Source organism: Sorex araneus, chromosome 1 (assembly GCF_027595985.1).
Source record: "Sorex araneus isolate mSorAra2 chromosome 1, mSorAra2.pri, whole genome shotgun sequence".
In the NCBI taxonomy this organism is placed as follows: Eukaryota; Metazoa; Chordata; class Mammalia; order Eulipotyphla; family Soricidae; genus Sorex; species Sorex araneus.
Genome location: NC_073302.1, coordinates 160,779,417 through 160,801,005, shown reverse-complemented (window position 1 = coordinate 160,801,005; position 21,589 = coordinate 160,779,417). Strand labels below are relative to the sequence as shown.

Here is a 21,589-nt window from a genome sequence, read left to right as displayed (position 1 = left end):
AAAACGGATTAAAAAAAAAATCAGTGAAGAGTTCTAAGCCACCTCTTTGAGAGTTTAGACTTAAAATGGCCTAGTTCAAGTATTACAACCAGTATTAGTAAAAATGATCTTAATCATTGCTTTTAGAAATTTATGTTGGAATGATCTTTATGCAAAAATATTTTATTTGTATTACATATCATCTCTGTAAACCAGTATTGTTTGTAAGTACTTTAATTTGTTAACTGGCTTCTTGAAGCACTCATTTGTAGTGGTTACTTTTATTATCAGCATTTTACAGATATGGAAATTAATGGACAGAATCAAGTAATGAATAGAAGACCACACGGTAGTAAGTGGGGGATTAATAGAGTATGAAAAGATAGCACTGATTGGATAAACTGTCTCTTTTATCTTTGCCACCTTCTGTGTTTGCTGGCTAAAATGTTTTATTTCACTTATGGAAAAATCAATCACAGCTATTAGAACCACATTTTCTCTTTTTTTAGTTTTATGAAGACACCATATTTATGAAATTGTTCATAATAGAGTTACTTCAGGCATATAATCTCCCAATACCAATCCTACCACCTATGTCCCCTTCTAATCACCAGTGTTCCCATGTCCCCTGCAACCCCCCAGCCTACATACTTGGTAGTAATATAACAAATTTATTTCATATTGCTCTAATAAAACTTAAATAAATGGCAAATGGAATTACCATAAAATAAATTAACAAAAGTCAATTTATGTTGATATCGTGCTTGCTATTTGATTTAACCTAAGTAAATAAAGACATCCAAATATTACAATTTACATTGTATTTACATGACTAAATTTTATTTAGTCTCATTTACATGACTAAATTTTCAACTCTGCCATCAAAAATATATTGCATTAATTTTATTTTGCATTTGAATTTTTTGTGGTAATTATCATATTTTCCCTGTCATAAATTAAGATTTCCCCCTTTAGCAGGCATATATCAAAGTTATTTCATATTACTTGTTCCAAAGTATGCCAAAGAGAATTATCAGAAAATAAATCTGTAAAAGTCAATTCATAATGATTAATGACTGTATGTTTTTAAAATTTTGTAATCTAGTAGAGGACAACCATATGGAACATTAGTGAGTTGCCATATTCTTTGGATTTTGTCATTTTGAGTATAATGTATCTTGGAGTTTTCCTAATTTTGTTTATTTTCACTGGAACCCTTCTGGACTCTGAATTTTGGTGCCTGTAACTCTCAACTCTGGGAAGTTCTTATGGATAATTTTTTTTAACTGTTGTTTCTTCATCACATTCATCTTCCTGTTTTTCAGGGACACCCATAATTCTTATATTGTTCTTCTTGAGGTCATCCCAGAGTTCTCCAGTATGCTGTTCATTTCTTTTCAGACTACTTTTCACCTTCTGCTGTTTCCTAGAAGTTTCCTCCTCATCTTGGAACTCCTCAATCATTTGTTCAGCTTCTGTTACTCTGCTGTTCACAAATTCTGTTGTCTTTATATATATACATATACATATATAAGTTCTTCATCTTGGTCATTTGTGACTGTGGTAGTATTTTTTCCTTTTTTTTTTTTTTTGGCTTTTGGGTCACACCTGGCAATGCACAGGGGTTACTCCTGGCGCTGCACTCAGGAACCACTCCTGGTGGTGCTCAGGGGACTATATGGGATTCTGGGAATCGAACCCCAGTCGGCCGCATGCAAGGCAAACTCCCTACCTGCTGTGCTATCGCTCCAGCCCCTATATTTTCCCTTTTTGACTCATCCTTTCTTGTGTTCTGCTGACAACTCATGCTATTGTTTCTTTGAACTAACCCAACATTCTTATCAAGGTGTCACTAAAGACATTGTCTGAGGATTGACTGGTGTTGTTTATATCTTCATTGATATTTTACTTGTTTATTGAGCTTGGTGAGTTTCTATATGATTTTCCCATTGAATTTCTATTGTTTTTACTGTGTTGATGAGTCTTTGTAGTTAACCCCTTCTGGAAGATGCTGAAGAATTAAGCTACAGGTTGCTCTCTCTCTTCTCCATCTGTCCTCACAAAATGACAGGAAGGATATCTGAGCAACATAGAATTTGCTGAGTAGACCAGTAACTCCAGTAGCTGTGGTGGGGGCCTTAATAGGGTGCAGGTTGGATGTGGAGGCTGCTGAAACACCCCTGGGAGAAAGGGTCTCCGCATCCTGTTTGGTATTGGTCCAGTGCAATACCAAAACAATGGTAAAATGGTAAAACAATTGGTCCAGTGCAAGCAAAACAATGGTAAAATAATCCTTATTTGTTTTATCAAAATTTTAATCTCCATTTGGGATGGTAAAACAGCAAGGAGAAAGGTCCATAGTCGTATTTTCTGTCACAAAAACTTTTGTGTGATTTTGTTAAAGTTTTAATTCACAATAAAACATATGTGTACACACAAACACACTGATTTTCAAGAAAATAGATTCAAACAATGAATAGTATCAAACCTTAATATTCGTGTAGCATATGAGAGAATAATTCCCCAAAACCAATATAATAGACTTTTAAGTATGACTAAAATATCAATATGTCTTAAAGAATGTCTTATCCAGTGATTATTTGATTTGATTACATTTTCTGTAATTTTTATCTATGTAAATTATACACTAGTGCAATAAAAGACATTATATATACATATATGTGTATACAGTTAATATATTTAATATATAGTTATATTAAGTAACTGTTAGATCCCTATCTTCCAGAAGTAGCCCTGTTGGTACTATAAAACTCAGTAATAAAGATTAGTGGATGTTTCTTAGAAAACAAAAGCTTTCCAGTTTAGAATAGAGCACTTTGTGAGAATGACTTTGTACTGAGGGAATTTTTGTTTTAAGTATTATGAAAAGAAAATTAAAAAAAAAATACACTTTCTCAGAAATTATTCTACTTTTAAAGATACAATGAAACTATTGCAAACCAGGGAATAGTCATGAAACTATCAGTAATGAGACAGGAGAGAGTATTTCAGCACTGCTTTCATTTTGCAAAATCATCTATCACAGAAAACTATTCTGAATTGGCTGTCTTATTTGCAACTTTCCCAAAATATATTCAGAGAAAATAGTTGGGATAGGCCACCTCATTTTTCTGTTTTGTTCTAGATTTATTTATGATTATAGCTCTCTTTCTCTCTTAACTTCAAAGTTTTCTTTGAGGGAATGAATAATGTTATGCTCAATAGTCTATTGCCTGTCCAAAATGGAAACAGAAAGTGTCCAGAGTAATAAGCTGTTGTTTTGTTTTGTTTTGTTTCATTTTGTTTTGTTTTGTTTTATCATGGAACCCTTCACATTTCTTTCAGGCTGTTCTGAGCCTCTGGGGATGAAGTCAGGCCACATCCAAGACTACCAAATCACTGCCTCCAGTGTCTTTAGAACTCTCAACATGGACATGTTCACTTGGGAACCAAGGAAGGCTCGGCTAGACAAGCAAGGCAAAGTGAACGCCTGGACTTCCGGCCATAATGACCAGTCACAATGGTTACAGGTAATAATTTCAAAAATGGTTTCACTATCTACCAGCTACTTCTCTTCCCTAGAAAATAGCCTGTTGTTTAGGTGAAGTCAGTGTCTTTACCGTCAAATATCTTTAAATGTACCTTGTTCTTTGGTTTAACAAAATCGGTTTAACACAATTCTTCTGAAGCCATGTCCATGTGCTATTTTCACTATGGTGTTGATTTATAGATGCTACTGTCAGATTGATGCAGCATATTGTATCAGATCAAACTATGCTTAGGTCAATTCAATTGATTATGAGTGCATTTGCATTTTAACTCTCATCTGTTCTAATGTTTCGTGTCAATATTGGTTCAAAAGCCTCAGAGCAGGAATCCAAAGTGCCTTGAAATCATGCCACTGACCTGCAGACTGTTCCAATAGATTCATGACTCATGGCTTATTGGCTGTACCTGTGGTTGCTAAGCAATGGGGCAATTTGATTAACTACTCAAAAACAAGCTGACTTGTAGAAGAAAGGCTAGTTACTGCAGAATATATTTATCATTTGCAAGTGAAGTCAGGTTACATTCAGCACCTCTTTGAAGGCTCTCTATGAAATTCACCTATTTGTGGAGTGCATTTAAGTCTGCATAAATTTTAAGATGTTATATGTGGTAAAAATAAATTGATGACAACTTAATCCCATAATACCACTGTACCACTGTCATCCCGTTGTTCATCAGTTTGCTCAAGCAGGTGCCAGTAACGTCTCCATTCCTCCTAGCCCTGAGATTTTTAGCAGCCTCTCTTTACTCATTCTTCCCAAAGGCGCTGCATTGGAGGCTCCTTCAGGGTCAGGGGAATGAAACCCATCATTGTTACTGTTTTTGGCATATGAATACACCACAGAGAACTTGCCAGTCTTGCCATAATCCCATAATAGGGTAACTTTATTTGAAAGGTCTGAATTCTAGTCTTACTGGTCATTATACAGCATCACTGAGTTTCAAAATTGTGGTAATTAATTGTGTTTTGGGAAATCATGAAAGGAATTAGAATAACAAAGATTATTCTAATAACTGTCCTCAAAACACAGCTGAAACCTTTTTCACAGGAAAATTCCAGTAAGACCAACTCAGTCTTTCACTTGGCCTTATATTTCCTTTTTTCAAAATTAAAAATATCACTCTTTTCTTACTTTTTATTAAGTCATAGTGATTTACAAATTTATTTCTTATAGAGTTTCAGGCATGCAGCATTCCAACACCAGTCCCACCACCAATGTCAGCTTTCCTCCAACAATGTTCCCAGCTTCCCTCCATCACCCAGCTGCCTCCTTGACAATCACATTTTAAAGTTTTCTTACTGTATTTTGGGGTCTTATGTTTACAGTGTTGTTAGCTCAGTAGCTTTTAAAATTATATATATGTATGTACATATGATTACACATATGTACATACATATATATACACACACATCATACCTCTACACTACTATTGTACCTGATTCCCCTAATCTTAATTTTTATTCATAGTTACCTGGATATCTATTGATATATATATCTATTGATATCTATTGGTTTATTGAGTTTTTTTCATTAGCTACAAACATTCTGTTTAATTATGCACATCTTTCTCTTTCATCTTCTCTAAACATTTTGAAATTAGGCAATAGTTATAGTCCCAGAACTCAACCAGATGCGCTTATCTTATAGATGGTAATACTTACTAAATTATTCACTTAGCAATTATGTTTTGTGATGCACTTTCAGAGAATATGGTAGTTATGGCACATGAGAAGAAAAAATAGTATTCATACCCTAAAACATAATTTTATGAAAAATGTATCTGGTATGTGCTTACCAAGAAATAATCATACATAATATAATAAAGAAAATGCTTATAGCCAGTGAAGTATCATGACCTGGGGTATACACCAGATCATAGAAAGATTGTAAATGACCAAGCAAAGGTGTGGTCTGAGCTTAGGCCATTTATTTTGAAACTTTGGGACTGATTCACAGATGTCTTTAGTAAGAAAACTGCACTGTGTGGTTAGTAAATGTTTTTAGAATGTAGGGTCTAGTAACTACCAGCAGATTATTCCCTGTTTTTTGTTTGTTTGTTTTATAACTACTCATAATGGACAAGAGGGAATTGTGTTTCTTCTGTTGTTAGTGATAAGGAGAAAAATACGAGTGGGGTCTGACAACAGCCACAAGCCAGAAGCCTAAACATAGCAATTTGAGGCAAATGGAATGTTCTTGATCCAGAGTAGCTTCAACATTTCTTAACACTATATTCCATAATCTTCGCAAACACTTCCCAATGGACCAAACCATCTTTCCAAGTCACACTTCTCATTATCTTTCAGTCAACTTCACGTTTTATGATGCAATATTTTTATATTACCTGATTTAGCAACTATTGGTAATATAAACTACAGAATATAATACTTAGCTTCTCTAAATAAGATTCCACCCCCTATATACCATAACCTATCACATGATCTAGTAGACAGCCAACACTTTATCTAGTAATCAATTTTTGTTTGATTTGGTTTTGGTTTGGGGACCACACCTGGTGGTGCTCCTTACTCCTTACTCTATGCTTAAGGATTTTTGGTGGGGCTTGAGGAAACCATAAGTGATGCTAGGGATAGAACACTGGTCAGCCACAGGTAAGGAAAATACCTTACTCCCTGTGGTATCTCTCTAGCCTTCATCTAAGATTTTGAAGAAGCTTTCTAACAGGCTTATTTGTTTCTAGACTTAACATAGAATAGTCTGTTCCCAGTGCTGTTCTAGTATTATTACTTTTTCCTAGAAAGTTAGTTGATTCTTTTACTCATTTCATTTACTTTCTCCCTATAAGCCTTGGAATGGAGTGCAGATTCCTTAATATAGCCAAGAAGCCTTGGCATATGTTGGCCCAATTTTATCTCATAACATACTCCTCTAAATTTGCTTCACTCCTCATCCCTAACATTATCTCTCCCTTCTCACTCCTTTTATAAATGTCCTCATTCGAGAGGAGGAAAAATAGGAAAAGCAACGCACATCTGCCCAAAACATTGCCAGCCTTCTGTTGAATAATCCTTTCAGCTACACTTTGGATACACCTTCCTCTGGGAAGACTTTACTACCAGCTGCACCCCACACCAAATATAGCTTAAGTGCTCTCTGCATTTTACTGTGTCAACTATAATTCTCTCACTTAACATTATCACACAGCATTGGAAACTGTTTTTTCATGCATGATTGTTTGTTCTGGAGGGCAGGACCACATCTGTCTGAATTTCTCAACTACTCTGGATTTTAATTAAGCACCTGTTACAATACTTAACACATGAATGAGTGATTTTTATATGGCCATATTTGAATGATTTTATGTGACCAAAATATGACCATATTTGAAGATAGTGTCTTTAAGGAGTGATAGGAGAAGAAAGGTCAGATGATCGAGCCCTGTGACTTCATGACAGGTGTCATTATAATAGGGGATTAAGAATCAGACACACAGAGGTGACACAGCACACACCTTGTCACAAACATTGCACTTTGTAATGACTTTGGGAGAAGTACTCCATCTATAAGCCACAGAGAGGTCTGAGAAGAAATCAGCCCTGCTAACACCTTAGTTTAAGACTGCTAACCTCCAGGATGTTGAGAACAAAAATGGATAGTTCAAAGTATAATTCAAGTTATTGATGTGGGTCTACTTAGAATTTAAGTTTGATTGCCAATTTAAGGGACAAATTGTTGTTATCTTCAAAATTCACTGACATTTGATAAAGAAACCTAAAATATCATATTCAAGATGTAGCCTTTAAGGGAAATATAATTTCATAATGGACCACCTTTCTGAAATTTTCAGGTTTGATTATACTGTGTAGCCTATCAAAAAATTTTATTCCTGAATAGAATAGTTAAATATTTTTATGTTACTCCATGATATTTGTTCATTGTAAAGGTTTCAGTTGATCTCTAATTAACTTGAGGTAGTTAATATTATTGGTGAATCATAATGCCATGTGGAATAAAACTAGGTATTTTTCATCTCATAAGTAACACAGACTGGCTGGCAGACTCTTGAAATCCCCGTGAAGGAAGTGCCAGTGGCAAATTTATTTAGAAAGAATGAAACAAATATTTTTATATGAGTCAGGGTTGATCTTGAGTCCATCCCTCTATCCATCACTTCTTTTAAGATTGATTTTCATCTGTCTTCTTTAAGTTACTTGGCAAGCGGAAATTGATTCATTCTGCTGGTGACATATTTTCTGTCAATTGAAAACCAGATTCTTCCAGGGTATATATCTATTTTTTCTTATGTCAGAACATATTCAGAATATCTAGTACAAAGGTAAAGTTGACATTTTTAACTTTGTTATTTTTTTCTTTATTTTGACACCATGCAAAATAGAGGAAAACACTTCTGGTGTTTTTCCCTTAAAGGGATGTCACCTATTCAACTATATATTATTATGCTTTTTAATATTGTTTTGAAATTATTTTTAATAGTACATAGTATGAGTTTGTTTTTTAGTTCTGTTAGGGAATTGATTTCTATACCTCTCTGAGGTCCTATATTTATAAAATTTAGTTATATTTTTAACTAAAATTTATCAGCTTGGGCACTACCTTCTCAGGAAAGTAGTCTGTCACTCAAATTCCTTTACTTTACTGTCAGTATCCTTCTTTCTTTCTTTCTTTCTTTCTTTCTTTCTTTCTTTCTTTCTTTCTTTCTTTCTTTCTTTCTTTCTTTCTTTCTTTCTTTCTTTCTTTCTTTCTTTCTTTTTTATATTAATGTAATTCGGTGCTCTAATAATTAAAGTTTGGGATTGTTTTCATTTTTCTTGCCTGGGGACTACACTACCAGTGCTCAAGGCCTACCCAGTTTTAAGCTAGGGTTCCTACTGCTTACAGTACCATCACTGTCATCCCGTTGCTCGTGGATTTGCTCCATCAGGCACTAGTAACGCCTCCATTTCGAAACTTGTTGTTATTGTTTTTGGCATATTGAATACGGGTAGCTTGCCAGGCTCTGCTGTGCGGGCAAGATACTCACGATAGCTTGCTGGGCTCTCCGAGAGGGGAAGAGGAATCGAACCAGGGTCTTCCATGTACAAGGCAAACGCCCTAACCAGTATGCTATCGCTCCTGCCCATATGCAATGTTAAGAAAGTTGGTCGCCTGATGCCTTTGTGTTATCTCTCTTTTCTAAGATTTTCATTTTAGCTTAGTAGTTTTTTTTTTCATAACCTATCCAGATTATATTTGTAAATACAGAGTTTTATATTAGGTTTGAGGACCACACCTGGTATGCTCAGAGTGTGTTCATGGATCGATTGTGGTGGGACTCAGGTGACATTATGGAATCCCAGGGACACAAGGCAGGCATATTACCTGCTCCACTATTGATTTGGTTCCCTAAATATAATTTTTAAAGGAAAATTCTAAAATTTCCCTTTACTTAATTGTTGTGTGTTTTAAGGAATCCATGTATTCTTTTATGTGAATATGAAGAAAAATAGTTTAAAATAGAAAATTTACTTGGAAAGATATGAGGGGAACAAAAGAGAAGTGTACAAGAGAGAACACGGGCTTATTCAGAGAGGGATTATCTATGGAATTCTTATGTGTTTTTTTAATGAATTTTTATGTATTGAAGTATAATTTTAGCACTATTATTATTTTAACTATAGTCTTTCTAGTCAGTCAAATCTATTTTCTATGAGATAAAATTTCCAGAAGAACCTCAAATAAGTTTGTAAATGTGTTATTTTTTAGGAGGGATTATAATTGACTGATTAGGGTCTTTAAGTTACTATTAATTTATCAAATTATTATTTTCTTCCTGATAACAGGGCAAAGAATGTGTTTTGCTTATAGACCACCATAAATAAAATGCCTTTAATTTCTCTGAAAAAAATATTCTATCACTTTGATATTTGATGGTCTCCAAAATTTGAGCAAAAGGTTCTAGAAAATATATTCTAGAAGCCTTCATGGGTTAATTTGTAGTTTTTGGTTTGAATTTCACTTGATCATGCTCTATGTTTTTTTTGTTATGTTGTATTTCATTTGATAAAATTTTGTTGGGAACAATTACATCAATATTTACCAAAGATTTTGGCCTGAAAATGTTGGTTTGTCTATAGTACCTCTCTGCCTGAGAGAAAGAGAGAGAGAGAGAGAGAGAGAGAGAGAGAGAGAGTATGTTGCTTTTGTGCCTCAACCAGATGTGCTCAGGGCTTACTCCTGGCTCTATGCTGAGGGATCATTCAGTGTTGGACAATACTATTAAGCTATTGTCTTATGTAAACAGGAAATTATAAACTGACTTTACCAATTATAACCAAGATTACAGGTGTGCATGTAGATTCTTTTTTCTTCTGAATTTTCCAATAAAACTCTGAAATGTAAATGAATATATTAATTGATCAGTGATAAACTGAGTTGATAAATTACATAAACTTACAGTGGTAGCAAAGCTTAACTTTTTTTTGTGTGTGGATAGTATCAGATAGTTTAGGTTCTTTAACTAGGGATAATATCAGCAAACATTAATACCTTAAAATGAGAATAACGTCATTTGGCAATGTTCTCAACTGAAATTGCATCCTTATATTTAGTAACTTTCAAGAAGTTAAATAAATTCCCAATTTATTTATTTTTATATTAGTCAAGCTGACTAAAATTCTACATTAAACTGAATTTTTAATGACATTCTTTTAGGAGTAGGAGTATTAAATTTTATAAATTGTATAAAAATGTTTTTGTACATGAGTTGTAACTACACAAGAAACTGAAAATTAATTTGATTAAAAACTTTCTTTAAGATAGGATAAAATACATTCTTTTACAGTGAACGGACTTGCATATGTTCTTATAACTTATTGGTGGTATCTATAAGATTGGATATTTTATCATCCATAATTGAATCTACTACAGTTTCTTAGATTTCATAAAGAGTAACATAAGATACATGACTAACAGGAAGGAAAATGTCACAATGTCACATAGGAAATGACCTTTTGATCTATTTCATTAAGAGATTTGCTAATTTAAGGTAGTGTGCAATGTATTTCAACCAAATTAGTAGAATTAATAGAGTAACTACACTATACATTTTAATGTTGACCTTTGTCAAAATTGCATCCAACACAGCTTCATTTCAATACTAATTTTGTGGAAGTGTGTAAGAAAGTAATTGAATTTAAGCTTTCAAATTAAATAAGCATTATTTCATTTAGTCAATTTTAGATTTTTAAAAGGAAATGCTCTGACCATAAAACGAATAACTTCTCTGAAGCCATTAACTTTTCTTGACCTTTTCTAGAAGAACTAAAGGAAAGGGTTTCAAGGAGCAAGGGACCTCTAGACCACTAAAGAACATTTAGCAATATGAAAAAGTACTGTGATTTCCAATTCACTATTCTAGTATTTCACGTCAAAATTAAACCTGAGTGAAGGGTCTGTCTTCAAAATAATGCCTTCAAAATGACTTTAAGGAAGATCAAGTAATGAAACTTATTTTATGCTTTGTTGAGAACTAACTTCCATTCTTTCAAAAGGCTAAATTATTTTGCTGTGTTTGAAATGAATCAGAGTATGGCCATGCTTTGTAGGTAACTATCACCATCACTGTCATTCCGTTGCTCATCGATTTCTTCTAGTCGCCACCAGTAACGTCTCTCATTGAGAGACTTATTGTTACCGTTTTTGGCATACCCAATACACACGGGTAGCTTGCCAGGCTCTGCCGCGCAGGCTTGATACTCTTGGTAGCTTGCCGGGCTCTCCGAGAGGGGCAGAGGAATCCAACTCGGGTCGGCCGAGTGAAAGGTGAATGCCCAACCGCTGTGCTATTGCTGCAGCCCAATATTAAATTATTCTACAATAATATAGTCTCTATCTCTCTGGCTCTCTCTCTCTGTCTCTCTCACAAACACACACACACACACACACACACACACACACACACACACACACACACATACCTTTTTCCCTCCCTTCCCCTGCTTTCAATCTCTCTCTCTTACTATCCCTCTTAGGCATTATTACTCTAGAGCCACTTGGCCTCCAGGGATATATCTTATCGTTGTATAGTGACAGTAGGGAGGTGTAAATTGTGATTCCTCTACTACAAAACATTTGCTCATCCTCTTTGAGACACACTTTGGGCCCTTTACACTGTTATCATTTCAAAAGGAGTGCAATTATAAAAATAAACCTGTACAAAAGAAAAAATAAAATAGGGGAGTTATGCAAAAAAATACAGAGCAAAAGAAAGTGCGAGCAGCATCATTGTAGTATAATAAATATATAATTTGAAGTCCAAAAATATGTTTGGAAAACTAACCATGCTTTTTTCCCTCTTTTTTCTAAAATATGGGTAATAAAACTTAAAACCTCCCATGTAACCTTCCACTTAAAAAAATTCTCACATCACAAATATTCAAGTATTCAGATGATAATTGAGCAAATCAAAAACAATCAGAAAATTATCAGAAACACCAGATGATTTCTAGTGCAGTTAACAGAAAGAATTTATATATCTAATTGTAATTCCAGATACAGCCTTGGAAATATTAATTTTTATTTAATATACACTATGTCTACTTTTTAATATATACTATATCTACTTTATGCCCTACATTGTCCCTGCCTTTCTACCCCTCCTAATTATGAGTTGTTTTTCTGGATTATTAATGTCAGACATTTCCATAAAATAACTCATAAAGAATCATCTCGGTCTATCAGACATATAAGGAGTCACATTTTTTAGCACTGCTACACTAAAACATAAGGCAAATCATAAAAAATACACAAAACAGTATAGTCTAGAGTGGTATGAGAGGCAGATTAGCATTAGATACTACTGTAATTTGAAAAAGAAAACCATAATGACACATAAAAATTGGATGGGAGCAGTCTGATTTTCAGCTACTTTTAAGTCTCTTCATAAGTTTTTTATTTAAAAAAAATGTTTTGTGGGGCTGAAGCGATAGCACAGCTGGTAGGGCATTTGCCTTGCACACAGCCAACCTGGGTTCCATTCCATTTGGTCTCCTGAGCACTGCCAGGAGAAATTCCTGAGTGCAGAGCCAGGAAAACCCCTGTGCATCACCAGGTGTGAATCGGAGATATTGTACATGGGTAAGGTATTTGTCTTGCATGCAGCCAACTAGGGTTTGATCCCAGACATTCCATATGCTCCCCCAAATTCAGAAGTACTTCCTGAGTGCAGAGACAGGAGTGACCTGGAATATCAATGGGTTTGACCCCCAAAACAAAATAATAAATTAAATGCAATAATAAATTTAAAAAATGCATTCTTTTTTTAAATTTATTTATTTCATTGAATCACCATGTGGAAAGTTACAAAGTTTTCGGGCTTATGTCTCAGTTATACAATGCTCAAACACCCGTCCCTTCACCAGTGCCCATATTACACCACCAAAAACCCCAGTATACCTCCCATTCTCCCATCCCCCACCCCCGCCTGCGTAGCTGATAATTTCACTTCATTTTCTCTTTACCTTGATTACATTCCATATTTCAACACAAAACTCACTATTGTTGTTGGAGTTTCCCCCCAAAAAAAAGCCCTGCCGACAAGGAAGAATTTAATAATTAGTTTTCCATTGCTGAGAATGAAGAGATACGAAGTTGGTATGAAGGTGATAGCAGCCGCGCAGTTTAGGATTTCTGTATAAAAATGCATTCTTAACACTTTCATAACAAAACACAATGGCATTTGTAATGAATTCATAAAGATATCTAGCATCGTGTCATTGAGCATGCATGATTATGATACCCTAATTGTTATAGATTCAACATTCCAGAAGCAATAAACAGAAATGGCTTGCTTCCGCATAGAAACAGTAATGAAACCACTGAGAAGTTGAATATCAGGACTTATAAGAATTTGTGGGCACAGCTGGTCAATTCATGTTCTTAAGATAATGAGAATTAAGTGAATTAAGTGATTCTTTTCTGTGCAAATTAATTTTAATTTATGAAATATTGGTTATATTTGTAATAAAATATAGTTAGAAGAATGATTACTGTTCTCAAAAATATGAGCTGAAACTATTCAGATACAGTTAAAATAAATATTGAAAATACTGATTTTTTCTTTTCCAATTTTTAATCTTTTTTGACAGCTAAATAGTACTCCACTCTGTGTATACATGCATATGGATATAGATATATATAGATATAGATCACAATTTTATATATATACATCTGTATGTCACAAATATATATATATATATATCACAATTTTTTTTTTATTCAGGGATCTTTTCTTGAACATCTGGGTTGTATCCAGATTTGAGCTATTATGCATAGTGCTCCAATTAACAGGGAGCACAAATGTCTTTCTTAAACAGAGTTTTGACGTCTTTGCAGAAGATGCCATGATGTAGAATTATTAGTTCATGTGGAAGCTCAATTATTAGTTTTTTAAGCAGTGACCTTATTGTTTTCTAAGTAAGTTGAACCAGCCAACATTCTGAACAGCAATAGATAAGAGTTACTTTTCCACAATATCCTTGCCAACACTGTTTTATTTTTTTCTTTGTTTTTTTGATGTATACTAGTCTCACTGGTTAGAGGTGATATTGTTTTTAATTTCAATTTCCTAGTTAAAATGATACAGAAATATTTTATTATAAATTTTAATAATCTGTGAGTCTTGTTTGATGAAGTTTTAATTCATTTCCCATTCTTTAGTAGGGCTGTGTTTTTCTTGTTCACATATACAAGTGTTTTATTATTTTGGATATTGACTGTTGTTACGTGAGTGGTTTTGTCTCTCATACAGCAGTCACAGTGACTGAATTAATTCTACTTACAAAGAGGCTACAGAGACAGAACACTTGCTAAAAGATTACTTGGTTATTTAGCTGTGGAAGCAAAATGATACAAACCAGGAAGCACATGTAAATATTTTTAGCCCAATATTCCTTAAACCATTTAGTGAGTTGAAATAACTTCTTTTTTCAGCAAATTTTGTTTGATTGAAAGCTCAGGTAGTTTCCAATGAGACAAGCAGAGCTCACAAAGTTCTTGGATTTACCTAACATGTCCTTATGTGTAACTTCATACTCTAAAAGTAATATACCTGTTACCATGTCACTGGGTATGTTCACATACACTATTAATATTTTAAAATTCCTATGCATAATTCCAATTTCATGAGATAAAACTGATGCAAGTTCTAGAATTTCCTTTTAAACATTACTGATGCATCTTCTACATTGCACTACACATGTTAGAGAACTATGCTTTGCCCAACACTCTTAGTCTTGGTTAAGCTCATCTGGTTCAGTTGCTCTAGTTGATTTTATAGACTTTTATGATTTTACTTCAAAACCAGTAAGGTTATAAGCAGTAGGTCATTCCACTTACATTAATAATTAAGGCATTGTCTCAATTATTAAGCATTTCTTTTCTAGCAAATGTCAACAAGTCTATACTTATGTCTATAGTTATAAACACTATTTTGTTTTTTGTTTAACTATTATAAAACCATTTGGTGTGGGAAATTATATGTTATCTTTGATTTTATCCTTCTAACATAGTTCACTGGTATAGTATATCTCCTGGAAAGTGAAGTCCACTTAACTGATTTTTTTATTAACCAAGGATTAGAACTTTTTCTGATGTTCCTGAGCTTTCAATATCAACAACTTCCGATGAAGCACTTTTAGAAATTTGGTTTTACTTTAGGGGAAAAAAATGATATACTTTTGGCAGGACACATTGTGGCTTCAATATTCAGGCCAAATGAATTTCGACTTTTAAATCACCGCTATACTTCTTCTCCACATTTATCAAGATATCCAAAAGTTGTTCCTTCCTTTCATCACCTTTTCTGCTTGCTGCAAGTCCTCATGTGTGTCTGTTGGATGCTTCTTGAGCTCCCAAGATCTTTCGCACTAAGCTTTTGTGGATACTTGTCGTTCTGTCTCCCAACTCTTCAACCCTGTAGCATGACTTCAACCTGCTTCTTTGTTGTTATCCTGTTCTCAGCCTATGGAAGTTTAGTCCTGCCTTGGATCAGAATAGACCACCCAATGCCCACTGACCAATACTTCTCAGTAACCCCAGGCCCAGCCAAGCAAGTAGGGCTGATCTCCATCTTTAAATTATTAGTTCCTAATCCTGGAACTCTTAGCTATTAATTTTTCTCTTTCTGCCCATAACTGCACTTCCAGAATCCATTGAACACAGGCACAATTCTTCCAAAAGGTCCTCTCTTCCTCAATCTGATTATAAAATGATAAAATGAACATAATATATAGCACTTTTTAATCCAAAAAATACAACACTCTGCATCAAAGTGTTTTCCCTACTTTTCCAGACAATATCAGCATTGCCAACATGTATCTTTAAAATGACTACTTTCATGTGGTGCTTAAAAGATTAAAAAAAGAATCACTGTATCACTGTCATCCCTTGTTCACAGATTTGCTCAAGTGGTCACCAGTAAAGTCTTCATTTGTTCCTCTCACATGCTAGTGTAGCCCAATGGCATCTGCTCACTCCAGCAAAAGGAAGAGCACATTGTTGTTACTGTTTTTGGTATATCAAATACGTCACAGGTAGCTTACTAGGCTCTGCCATGTGGGAAAAATAAAAAAAATTAAAAATTAAAAATAAAGAGGTCGCTCCAGGAAAAAATGTGCATTGCTCACTTCAGGGAGTTATACTTTATAGTCTCTTCACTGGGGCTCCCTCAGATGGGAGCAGGTTGAGTTTCCCTCCCCATCTCAAGTAGAGCCCTGGCAGCCAAAAACCTTCAGAACCCAGCCACAGCCATGCTCAAGGCCACTCTTCTTCATGGGACGAGCCTCACCTATGAAGGAACTGACAGAGGAACCCAGGTATGCGGGTCTCGTGGCTGAGGTCTCCAAGCCTTCTCTGATCTGATCTGGGCCTCCTCCACCCAGATCCCCAGTTTTCCAGTAGCTAGGCAGTCACACCTACAAACTCCCCTCTCCCCACCCACCCATGTAATCTCATCAACAGTCAAGATCCAGAGATTATAAAAAAAGAATATTCACCACAAAATTAAATTTAGTAATTTGATATTCTCTTCTCTATTCTTGATGATCCATATGCATATTAACATTGTAAAGTCTCTTAAGAGATCTTAGTAGATTTGTTTCATTTGAAGCTTTTTAACTTATTTGCTCACACAGTGAGTTTTAAAAATAACTACCGTAACATCTTCAGGAAACACCTTAGCATATTTTCATTAATTAATTGCAGCTTTTAGCATGTTTTGTTTTCCAAGATCTACTATAATAATGTTAGTGTTTTTATAATAATCTGAAAATATCTAATCATTTATATAAAATATTCCTTCTCAATACAAAATAAACTGTTGATAAATGTTTATAGAAGTTATCTGACTTAATTTAATAAATGTCAAAATTTTATCCAAAGATCTTTTTTTTTTATATTTTCTGTTGTGTACCATTTTTCTCGCTTTTTTTATATCTGACAGGTATAATGAAGTGTAACCCTCGCGGTAATTTTTTAATTGGTAGAGCTTTGTTGAACATAGAAAAATATGCAAAGTATGCGTATTTGAAATTATGAGTTTTCAATTTACTGTGTTCTTTTCTTCTTATAATAAATATACTCCATATTGCAAACAATTTCATCAGTTTTGTGTTTATATATTTACTAGCCAAGCATTTAAATTTAGTTAAGTAGATTCTTTGTTTATTCCTTTGTGCTTTTTTTAAAAAAATGCATTTGATATTCCTGTGTATGAACAGTTTTCTTTATGCTTAATATGCAATAGTTGTTTTGTTTTGTTTTTGATTTGGCACCACACTTGGCAATTCTCAGTGTTATTCCTGACTCTGTGCTCAGGAATCACTCCTACAGTGACTATTGGGGATCTTTGGGGTATTCACGTCGAACATGGGTCAGTCAAGGCAAGTGTTGTACTCACTGTACTATCACTCTGGCCCCCCTGTGTACATAACTACTGCCCCCTTCAGCACTGCTGAAGTACACAAGACCCTTCAGTACTGTCCTAGCATCATATGTAATCTCCATCTTCCTCCCCCCTCTTACATTGGAAACCTTAGTTCTGTTTTGATATAGTTCAAGGAGGAGTTGTCATTAGACACCATCCATTCCCTTGCTTTGTTTCTTTATGTACTAATCAAGAGTGAGATCATCCAGTGTCTGTTCTCCTTCTTACTTGTTTCACTTAACATGGTTCCTCTAGCTCCATTCACAATGTAGCAATTTCCTTATTTCAGTGTCTGGAGATTCTACAATTTCTTTGTCTGACTGTTGAAAAAAGTGCTGAGTTATATATATATATACATACATATCTTTTCAAGATGAAGGTTTTTATGTTCATAGAATATACACCTAGAAGTAGAATAACTGGGTGAGAAGGGAGATCTGTTTTAAATTTTTTGAGAATTATCTGTACCATTTTTCATAGAGGATACACCAGATAAAAATCTCTCCAACAGTGAATGAGGACTTCTTTTTCTTGGAGTTGTTTCTGTTTATTTTCACATATGCCATTTTCACAGCTATGAGATGTTATTAATTGTTTTGATTCATTTATGAATTATAAACTTCAGTATCAATAAATGATTGCAATTAATCACTTATTATCAAATAATAGACTTGTTTCCATATATTTGTTGGTCATCTAGTGTAGAATTAAAAGTAAGTCTTCAGAAACACAGGTGTATTTTTGGGCTTTCCAAAATAAACACAATTAAAATAAAAGCTATAAAGTTTTTCCCGTGAAAGTTTATATACTTTGACTTTGCTTTCTCCATGTTGATAGTATAAATTCACTCAATTCATTAAAATGAGAGATGCATTCTCTTTTACTTTGAAATTTTTATTAGGATATTTGCTAGTTTTGAATACAAAGGGCTACTCTAGACAAGCAATAGAATGTAGCCTTTACCTCTGTTGACCTACACGATCTTGGAACTATGAAACTCATTATTTTACAAATATGTTCCTTTTACTTTTTTTCATTTAAGAAATCAAAGCCTGCTCTACTTGAGCTATATTATCTTATTGTACTATACCTTTCCTATTCAACATGTGCAGTGGTATTTGATAGAGAAAATTTTAAAGGTAGCAGACATTTTTGTACATATCTGTATTCAATAAAATAGGATTTTGAAAACATTTGCACTCATATTTTTTTTCCTGAAAAAAATGATACAAGGTATTTCATTCAAGATTATCCAACATTAGAAGAATAAAACAATTATATTCATCTACAGCCTTTATTTGTAGTATTTATGCCAATCTTTATTTTTAAATAAATAGATATGACATAAAAAATATTAGAATACCATTTTATAGACTGCACTCTAAATTGTAATCAATTATCATGTGGAATTTTAGATGATTGTTATCATCATTATCCATGCAACATAATTATAAAACTATGGAAAAGGTTGCTTAAATGCCTAAAACACAAATAAAGGCAATTAAACAGTGGTTCTATTAAACTCTGAGCCACCTTCCTCCTCTCTCCCAAAATCCTGCAGCCTATTTAGGCTCAGCCTTCGTTTCTTACATGAAAAGCACTGTAGAATTTTAATCCTCAAAGCTGTAGGATTTGATGGCCCTTCATGAGTACCAGAGGACCCATCTGTGTTCTGTTAGGCATAAGCCTGATGTGGTGGGAGGAGCTGTATATACAAGATAATGGATCTAAGAGTACTTGAGAATATAGCAGTAAATATATATCTATGTATGTTTCTACAGCTGCCTCAAAGTTTTATAATGGGAAATACGGGAAACTTTAAAAACAAAAAAACATTTTAAAAATTTTCCATGGACAAAAGCATACCCTCACCTGCTTTTATTTGCTTCCTTTCATCTTTGTGTCAAATATTTTTATCAGTGTGTGGTATGCCTGATATGGCTTACTGAAAACACATTCCCTATTTCCAACCCCAATATGATAGTTTTGTCAGGTCTATATTTAGAATAAAAATGTGAATTTTTTCAATATATTTTTAGAAATTCTTCAACATGATAAAGTCTGAGAAAAAATGAAATTGTTAATTTATGACTTGATTGAAAACCGTATCTCTGGAAATTTCTCAACATAGTCACATAAAAATAATATTGATATATATTTAATTGTACTTTAAGAATAGTTTCAGGATAACTCAAATTAAAGAAATAACATGATACCAGTATGTAGAATTTAAAATTTCATGCTTCTGACTTTTAAGATTTCTTCATTAAGGGAATGAGTTTATCAACAAATCTTTGGTTTGTTTTCTGTAGGATATAAGGTACATGAGAGATAATCTCACAGAACCAGATTTGAAATGTGAGGAGGAGAGTATGTACTGGAAGAGAGAAAGAGAGAGAGCATAACTATCATACTAAAGTGTGGAATTTAAACAACCAAGTTTTTAGTGCATATATATAAACACATGTATACATACATATATGCATAAATATATATGTGTGTGTAGCACAATAACACACATTCTTCACATGACCATAGGATACTAGTAATTTCTGAAGTACCATATGAAGAGAGAAATGTCCTGTGAAAATGGATTGGTAACTTTACTAGTCTGAACAAGAGGTATTCTTTATTGTGCTTAATGCAGTTTGGGAGTCTGATTTGTGGTATTTTCAAAAGTTGACTATGTATGTGGGATTTATAGTGTAATTTTAAAATACCCGATACATTTAATAAAAAACAGAATTTTATGACACTAGTTTAGCAGACTGTATAGGGAACTATCTGTCTTCAAAACCTTTCTATGACACTAACTAGTCATGTGACGTTAGGCAAATGAATATGCTTGTTGAGATTTCAACATTCTCACTTTATAATCAGGGTATGTAATGTATATCTCATCTTCTTAAGGATAAAATAAATTAACATAATTAAAGTACAGTAGATAATTACTACGGAATATTCATCATACTTTTATTAATCAGAATAATCCAATAACCAGTGAAACTATCACTTTTTAAAATTCTAAGTTTGCAAGTAAAATCGCATAATGCTTACTTAAATATTGTGTATAAATAATGAATTAGCTTTTTATTAGAGGCAAGTTGTGACAAATACTATAGGGGACAAACTCAAACATAAAAAAATATGCTATTGTCTGAAGTTTATAATTAACTGGATAGTCTGTTTTATCTTGCTAAATCCAGCAACTATATTTTCACCTCTTTTTTTTTCCCATGCACTGCCAACTGAAGAACTTATGATGCTGATAAAGTGATGTCAGCATATAATGGTTTTAATGTATTGCTTATCTATAATGGTTTTGCACTGTGTCTATATTCCAGATGAATACATATTGGAAAGCCAATAGTTTATTAAATCTCAAGCAGATGTGCTTAAATTGAATACCACTTCGAAATTATTAGTACGTATTTTATTCTAGAAAAATATTAACATCTTCATTCAGGATCTCCTGTGCTTAGTGGATTTCTAGGGAGAAGATGATCCTTTTGGGATTCACTAGAGGAACCAGGTGAAAAACTTGGAAAGTCAATATCCAATATCTAGAAACTCAGTATAATATCTTTCATCAGACTGAAGTAAATTATCTGTCATGTCCCTGACTGACTGATGGCATTTGGGACGTTGTGTCTACAGCCTGTAGAAACTAACACTAGGTGGCACTTCTGGTTCTCAAAGATTAGTGAATCCATAATATAAAACAATATACACCGTCTTAGGGACCTGAACTCCTCAAATCTTGATCCTCCATGGAGCTAACTCAAATCTTGATCCTCTATGGAGGAGTTGTAGGGCATTAGAAATAGTATTTTCCTCCTGAGCATCAGTTTCCTCATCTGGCAAATGCAGTAAATGCCCATCTAAAGGACAGTTGGAAGATTAGACGTGTTGTGCTTATAAAGCACCCTGTAGGGTGCCTGAAATGGAATGTGTGCCCTCTTATGAGCAATTTTCTCTACAGGTCCTCAGCAATAAAACACACTCCAGCACTGGGCAGTGCTGCAAAAAATTTCAATTTCATATGTAATTGTATATTTCATCAAAAGGCAATGATAAAGAAATAAACTACTTTGTTTCCCTAGCTTCAGATTATTTC

The 21,589-nt window shown here is 33.9% G+C and overlaps 1 protein-coding gene across 2 annotated transcripts in view; it reads left to right on the top strand.

The window, feature by feature from the left end:
- Positions 1 to 21,589, top strand: part of EDIL3 (EGF like repeats and discoidin domains 3) — a 476,915-nt gene that overhangs the window by 358,412 nt on the left and 96,914 nt on the right. For both annotated transcript variants that reach the window (XM_055132006.1, XM_055131999.1), the window contains exon 9: positions 3,325 to 3,509. In XM_055132006.1, coding sequence (XP_054987981.1) covers positions 3,325 to 3,509 — 185 coding nt within the window. The remainder of the gene's footprint in view (positions 1 to 3,324; positions 3,510 to 21,589) is intronic.